This window comes from Tachysurus fulvidraco, chromosome 12, assembly GCF_022655615.1.
Source record: "Tachysurus fulvidraco isolate hzauxx_2018 chromosome 12, HZAU_PFXX_2.0, whole genome shotgun sequence".
In the NCBI taxonomy this organism is placed as follows: domain Eukaryota; kingdom Metazoa; phylum Chordata; class Actinopteri; order Siluriformes; family Bagridae; genus Tachysurus; species Tachysurus fulvidraco.
In genome coordinates, this window is record NC_062529.1 from 40001 (window position 1) to 47500 (window position 7500).

At 52.2% G+C, this 7500-nt stretch overlaps 1 protein-coding gene across 1 annotated transcript in view; it reads right to left on the reverse strand.

The window, feature by feature from the left end:
* Nucleotides 1–1059: 1059 nt before the first annotated feature.
* mrpl57 (mitochondrial ribosomal protein L57) overlaps nucleotides 1060–7500 on the reverse strand; it is a 6731-nt gene continuing 290 nt past the window's right edge. Inside the window, exon 2 of the mRNA XM_047821116.1 lies at nucleotides 1060–1413. Coding sequence (XP_047677072.1) covers nucleotides 1104–1413 — 310 coding nt within the window. The 3' untranslated portion in view covers nucleotides 1060–1103. The remainder of the gene's footprint in view (nucleotides 1414–7500) is intronic.

The following is a 7500-nucleotide window of genomic DNA, read 5'->3' on the forward strand; positions in this document are numbered from 1 at the left end:
TCTGTAGGAGCTTCACACTGGCTGAAGAACCAAAATCGATCCCTAACCCTAAGCATTGGTTCTGGAGATGTTTCATGTCACAGGTCAAACACCATGACAAGACTCAAGGTTGCTCTACTGGATCAGCAAGATCTCCCCCTGGAAAAAGTTCAAAACATGAAGAACTGTGGCCAAAAATCCAGACGTCTGACATGGACACAAGGCAAAGCCACTCAACTATGCATTAAAACTCAGGAACTGGGGCAGGAAAATGGCAGCAGGTTTGACTGACAAGATTTAAAATATTCTGTAGCAGGATCCCTGTTGTTTGACAAAGGGCTGGAGAGGTGGAAGTTCCTTGCATTTCTGCAGATGGAGTTGGAGACCTGGTCAGGATTAATGTTATCCTTAATGCTGAGAAATAGACAAATACGTGTCCATCATGCAGTACCACAAGCACGGTGTCTGATTTTAGTCTAAATTTATTCTTCAGCAGGACGATGACCACAAACATCCAGCCAATGCCTGAAGAACTATCTTCAGTGTAGAGAAGCTCCTGGAAGTGAGTTTGTGTCCCCACAGAGCCCTGATCTCAACATCATCCAGTCTGTCATGAAGAGACAGAAAGATATGATGTTTTACAGACAAAAGCTCAGGCCAAATATTGGTTTAATTTGGATTTCTCTGTTCTCTGTGAGGCAGCTTACTTTATATATAAGAAAAAACTATGAACATTTCTATTTTTGAAAGCATACTTATTTTACAGCATTTTCTAACACCTGTCAAACTATTACACACACACACACACACACACACACACACACACACACACATTTAATCTCAAGTCAGTACTGAACACACACTTGTGGCCTCCTGAGTTGCACCTATTTAACTTCTCTACCTTTTTCTATTGAAAGTTAATGCTCTGTATCTTTCTGTCTTTCTCCAGCACCATAATAAAGTCTCTTTTGTGTGAACATACTTGGCAATAAAACATGCTTATACTAGGGTTAGATTATGTTAGATTATGTGTTGTGAGACAGAGACACAGCAGCTACATTAGAAATAAAGACATAACAGTTTCAATGAGCCAGTAATTTATTTACACAGCACTCTAAGGTGTGTTAGCTCCAGGTGCGGGTAATGTTGAGGTGCTTCAGGTGTTCAGTTATGGAGGTGTGTTGGGGGAAGGTGGACTGGCGGGCATGGCGGATGGTCTCCCAGGTGTGTGTGCGGCGAGCGTGGGCGTGGCCTCTCTCCTGCTCGTGGCTCAGGTAAGGTCGACTCAGCCAGTACTCGTTCTGAGCCTCACGCTCCAGTCGCTCCACCGTGTTCCGCTTCATCTGCCAGGTAACGTGACGTGGCCTGCGCCATTTCCCGATCCATTGCTGGCCTGGAATTCCCTTCCGCAGCAGGGCCAGAGTCAGGAACATTCTGAACACAGAAAAAGAACACAACAAGAGAACCTAAATCACCACAGAAAACAGCAAAAAGGAAGAAATAATAAACAGACAAAATGAGTGGCGCTTACGTGCGGCATGTTCAGGGCCAGAAAAATTAAGCCTAAAACCCATCTTGTTTCTTACAAATCAAAGCTTTAAATTGGATCTATGTTAAAATGATGTTAAGTCGGTTCTGCTGTTGTAGAAGTATTTTATTACAGTTAAATGCTTAAGATGTTCTGTGTGCATTAAATATGAATGTCCACAGTCACAGCTGAGTGAACCATATGTCAGGAACTCTGTGGACATCCACACTGAAGAAGGATCACAATATTCAGGCAGATTTCGATCATCCAGCTTACGACCTGTTCATTAAATACTGTCTGGTAGAAGCTTCTCTAGGCACAGGAACAGGGTTTAGTTACAAACAACTAAACAACTGGCACTTAAAGTGTGTTAAATGTCACCTTAAGCACATTGCTGCTTTAAAGTAAATACTGTAAATAACCACATTCAATACTGTTCTGTCTACAGACTAAAGACTCCAGACTACAGACTAAAGACTCCAGACTACAGACTACAGACTAACAAACTCCCTTTAATATTAGATATAAAACAGCACATTTAGTAATCAGGAGATTACACATATTTACTAATTAACCCCCAGTGTGTCCGTGTGTGTCCGTGTGTGTCCGTGTGTGTCCGTGTGTGTCCGTGTGTCAGTGTGTGTCAGTGTGTGTCAGTGTGTGTCAGTGTGTGTCAGTGTGTGTCAGTGTGTGTCCGTGTGTGTCCGTGTGTGTCCGTGTGTGTCCGTGTGTGTCCGTGTGTCAGTGTGTGTCAGTGTGTGTCAGTGTGTCCGTGTGTGTCAGTGTGTGTCCGTGTGTCAGTGTGTGTCCGTGTGTCAGTGTGTGTCCGTGTGTGTCCGTGTGTCAGTGTGTGTCCGTGTGTCAGTGTGTGTCCGTGTGTGTCAGTGTGTGTCCGTGTGTCAGTGTGTCCCTGTGTCAGTGTGTCAGTGTGTGTCCGTGTGTGTCCGTGTGTGTCCGTGTGTGTCCGTGTGTCAGTGTGTGTCCGTGTGTGTCCGTGTGTCAGTGTGTGTCAGTGTGTGTCCGTGTGTCAGTGTGTGTCCGTGTGTGTCCGTGTGTCAGTGTGTGTCAGTGTGTCCGTGTGTGTCAGTGTGTCCGTGTGTGTCAGTGTGTCCGTGTGTGTCAGTGTGTGTCCGTGTGTCAGTGTGTGTCCGTGTGTGTCAGTGTGTCAGTGTGTCCGTGTGTGTCAGTGTGTGTCCGTGTGTGTCCGTGTGTCAGTGTGTGTCCGTGTGTCAGTGTGTGTCCGTGAGTCCGTGTGTGTCCGTGTGTCAGTGTGTGTCCGTGTGTCAGTGTGTGTCCGTGTGTTCGTGTGTCAGTGTGTCCCTGTGTCAGTGTGTCCGTGTGTGTCCGTGTGTGTCAGTGTGTCCGTTTGTATCCGTGTGTCCGTGTGTCAGTGTGTCCCTGTGTCAGTGTGTCCCTGTGTCAGTGTGTCCGTGTGTGTCCGTGTGTCAGTGTGTGTCAGTGTGTCCGTGTGTGTCAGTGTGTCCGTTTGTATCCGTGTGTCCCCGTGTGTCAGTGTGTGTCCGTGTGTCAGTGTGTGTCCGTGTGTGTCAGTGTGTGTCCGTGTGTCAGTGTGTCCCTGTGTCAGTGTGTCCGTGTGTGTCCGTGTGTGTCAGTGTGTCCGTTTGTATCCGTGTGTGTCAGTGTGTCCCCGTGTGTCCGTGTGTGTCCGTGTGTGTCCGTGTGTGTCCGTGTGTGTCCGTGTGTCAGTGTGTGTCAGTGTGTGTCAGTGTGTCCGTGTGTGTCAGTGTGTGTCAGTGTGTCAGTGTGTCCGTGTGTGTCCGTGTGTCAGTGTGTGTCCGTGTGTCAGTGTGTCCGTGTGTGTCCGTGTGTGTCAGTGTGTGTCGTGTGTGTCCGTGTGTCAGTGTGTGTCCGTGTGTCAGTGTGTGTCCGTGAGTCCGTGTGTGTCGTGTCGTGTGTGTCGTGTGTCAGTGTGTGTGTGTGTCAGTGTGTGTCCGTGTGTCAGTGTGTCGTGTCAGTGTGTCCGTGTGTGTCCGTGTGTGTCAGTGTGTCGTTGTCCGTGTGTCGTGTGTCGTGTGTGTCCGTGTGTCGTGTGTGTCCGTGTGTGTCAGTGTGTGGCAGTGTGTCAGTGTGTGTCCGTGTGTGTCCGTGTGTGTCCGTGTGTGTCAGTGTGTCGTGTGTGTCCGTGTGTGTGTCAGTGTGTGTCCGTGTGTGTCGTGTGTCGTGTGTGTGTCAGTGTGTCCGTGTGTCAGTGTGTGTCGTGTGTGTCCGTGTGTCAGTGTGTGTCAGTGTGTGTCGTGTGTGTCCGTGTGTCAGTGTGTGTCCGTGTGTCAGTGTGTGTCAGTGTGTCAGTGTGTGTCCGTGTGTGTCCGTGTGTCGTGTGTGTCAGTGTGTGTCCGTGTGTCGTGTGTGTGTCCGTGTGTGTCGTGTGTCCGTGTGTGTGTCAGTGTGTCCGTGTGTCGTGTGTGTCCGTGTGTGTCCGTGTGTCGTGTGTGTCAGTGTGTGTCACTGTGTGTCAGTGTGTCCGTGTGTCAGTGTGTGTCGTGTGTGTCCGTGTGTCGTGTGTGTCGTTGTGTGTCCGTGTGTGTCGTGTGTCAGTGTGTGTCGTGTGTGTCCGTGTGTGTGTCGTGTGTCAGTGTGTGTCCGTGTGTGTCGTGTGTCAGTGTGTGTCCGTGTGTCAGGGTGTGTCCGTGTGTCGTGTGGTGTCGTGTGTCGTGTGTGTCCGTGTGTCGTGTGTCCGTGTGTGTCGTGTGTGTGTCAGTGTGTCAGTGTGTCCGTGTGTGTCCGTGTGTGTCCGTGTGTGTCCGTGTGTCAGTGTGTGTCCGTGAGTCTGTGTGTGTCCGTGTGTCAGTGTGTGTCCGTGTGTCAGTGTCCGTCAGTGTGTGTCCGTGTGTCAGTGTGTCCCTGTGTCAGTGTGTCCGTGTGTGTCCGTGTGTGTCCGTGTGTGTCAGTGTGTGTCCGTGTGTGTCCGTGTGTCAGTGTGTGTCCGTGTGTCAGTGTGTGTCCGTGTGTCAGTGTGTGTCCGTGTGTGTCAGTGTGTGTCCGTGTGTGTCAGTGTGTCAGTGTGTCCGTGTGTGTCCGTGTGTGTCCGTGTGTGTCCGTTTGTATCCGTGTGTCAGTGTGTCCCCGTGTGTCAGTGTGTGTCCGTGTGTCAGTGTGTGTCCGTGTGTGTCAGTGTGTGTCCGTGTGTCAGTGTGTCCCTGTGTCAGTGTGTCCGTGTGTGTCCGTGTGTGTCAGTGTGTCCGTTTGTATCCGTGTGTCCGTGTGTCCCCGTGTGTCCCCGTGTGTCCGTGTGTGTCCGTGTGTGTCCGTGTGTGTCAGTGTGTGTCAGTGTGTGTCCGTGTGTGTCCGTGTGTCAGTGTGTGTCCGTGTGTGTCCGTGTGTGTCCGTGTGTCAGTGTGTGTCCGTGTGTGTCCGTGTGTGTCCGTGTGTGTCAGTGTGTGTCAGTGTGTCAGTGTGTGTCCGTGTGTCAGTGTGTGTCCGTGTGTCAGTGTGTGTCCGTGTGTCAGTGTGTGTCCGTGTGTCAGTGTGTGTCCGTGTGTGTCAGTGTGTGTCCGTGTGTCAGTGTGTCCCTGTGTCAGTGTGTGTCCGTGTGTGTCCGTGTGTCCGTGTGTGTCCGTGTGTGTCCGTGTGTGACCGTGTGTCACAGTGTGTCAGTGTGTGTCAGTGTGTGTCCGTGTGTCAGTGTGTGTCCGTGTGTGTCCGTGTGTCCGTGTGTGTCCGTGTGTGTCCGTGTGTGTCCGTGTGTGTCCGTGTGTGTCCGTGTGTCCGTGTGTGTCAGTGTGTGTCAGTGTGTCCGTGTGTGTCAGTGTGTGTCAGTGTGTCCGTGTGTGTCAGTGTGTCCGTGTGTGTCAGTGTGTGTCCGTGTGTCAGTGTGTGTCCGTGTGTGTCAGTGTGTCAGTGTGTGTCAGTGTGTCAGTGTGTCCGTGTGTGTCAGTGTGTGTCCGTGTGTCAGTGTGTGTCCGTGTGTCAGTGTGTGTCCGTGAGTCCGTGTGTGTCCGTGTGTCAGTGTGTGTCCGTGTGTCAGTGTGTGTCCGTGTGTGTCAGTGTGTGTCCCTGTGTCAGTGTGTCCCTGTGTCAGTGTGTCCGTGTGTGTCCGTGTGTGTCAGTGTGTCCGTTTGTATCCGTGTGTCCGTGTGTTTCCGTGTGTCAGTGTGTGTCCGTGTGTCAGTGTGTGTCCGTGTGTCAGTGTGTCCCTGTGTCAGTGTGTCCGTGTGTGTCCGTGTGTCAGTGTGTGTCAGTGTGTCCGTGTGTGTCAGTGTGTCCGTTTGTATCCGTGTGTCAGTGTGTCCCCGTGTGTCAGTGTGTGTCCGTGTGTGTCAGTGTGTGTCCGTGTGTCAGTGTGTCCCTGTGTCAGTGTGTCCGTGTGTGTCAGTGTGTCCGTTTGTATCCGTGTGTCCCCGTGTGTCAGTGTGTGTCCGTGTGTGTCCGTGTGTGTCCGTGTGTGTCAGTGTGTCCGTGTGTGTCAGTGTGTGTCAGTGTGTCCGTGTGTGTCAGTGTGTCCGTGTGTGTCAGTGTGTGTCCGTGTGTCAGTGTGTGTCCGTGTGTCAGTGTGTGTCCGTGTGTGTCAGTGTGTGTCCGTGTGTGTCCGTGTGTGTCCGTGTGTGTCCGTGTGTGTCCGTGTGTCAGTGTGTGTCCGTGTGTCAGTGTGTGTCCGTGAGTCCGTGTGTGTCCGTGTGTCAGTGTGTGTCCGTGTGTCAGTGTGTGTCCGTGTGTCAGTGTGTCCCTGTGTCAGTGTGTCCGTGTGTGTCCGTGTGTGTCAGTGTGTCCGTTTGTATCCGTGTGTCCGTGTGTGTCCGTGTGTCCGTGTGTGTCCGTGTGTCCGTGTGTGTCCGTGTGTCAGTGTGTGTCCGTGTGTCAGTGTGTGTCCGTGTGTCAGTGTGTCCCTGTGTCAGTGTGTCCGTGTGTGTCCGTGTGTGTCAGTGTGTCCGTTTGTATCCGTGTGTCCGTGTGTGTCCGTGTGTCCGTGTGTGTCCGTGTGTCCGTGTGTGTCCGTGTGTCAGTGTGTGTCCGTGTGTCAGTGTGTGTCCGTGTGTGTCAGTGTGTGTCCGTGTGTGTCCGTGTGTGTCAGTGTGTGTCCGTGTGTGTCCGTGTGTCCGTGTGTCCCTGTGTCAGTGTGTCCGTGTGTGTCAGTGTGTCCGTTTGTATCCGTGTGTCAGTGTGTCCCCGTGTGTCAGTGTGTGTCCGTGTGTCAGTGTGTGTCCGTGTGTGTCAGTGTGTGTCCGTGTGTCAGTGTGTCCCTGTGTCAGTGTGTTCGTGTGTGTCCGTGTGTGTCAGTGTGTGTCCGTGTGTCAGTGTGTGTCCGTGAGTCCGTGTGTGTCCGTGTGTCAGTGTGTGTCCGTGTATGTCAGTGTGTGTCCGTGTGTCAGTGTGTCCCTGTGTCAGTGTGTCCGTGTGTCAGTGTGTCCGTTTGTATCCGTGTGTGTCCGTGTGTGTCCGTGTGTCAGTGTGTGTCCGTGTGTCAGTGTGTGTCCGTGTGTCAGTGTGTGTCCGTGTGTGTCAGTGTGTGTCCGTGTGTGTCAGTGTGTCCCTGTGTCAGTGTGTCCGTGTGTGTCCGTGTGTGTCCGTGTGTGTCCGTTTGTATCCGTGTGTCAGTGTGTCCCCGTGTGTCAGTGTGTCCCCGTGTGTCAGTGTGTCCCCGTGTGTCAGTGTGTGTCCGTGTGTGTCAGTGTGTGTCCGTGTGTCAGTGTGTCCCTGTGTCAGTGTGTCCGTGTGTGTCCGTGTGTGTCAGTGTGTCCGTTTGTATCCGTGTGTCCGTGTGTCCCCGTGTGTCAGTGTGTGTCCGTGTGTGTCCGTGTGTGTCCGTGTGTGTCCGTGTGTGTCCGTGTGTCAGTGTGTGTCCGTGTGTCCGTGTGTGTCCGTGTGTGTCCGTGTGTCAGTGTGTGTCCGTGTGTGTCCGTGTGTCAGTGTGTGTCCGTGTGTGTCCGTGTGTGTCCGTGTGTGTCCGTGTGTGTCCGTGTGTGTCAGTGTGTGTCCGTGTGTGTCAGTGTGTGTCAGTGTGTGTCAGTGTGTGTCAGTGTGTGTCCGTGTGTGTC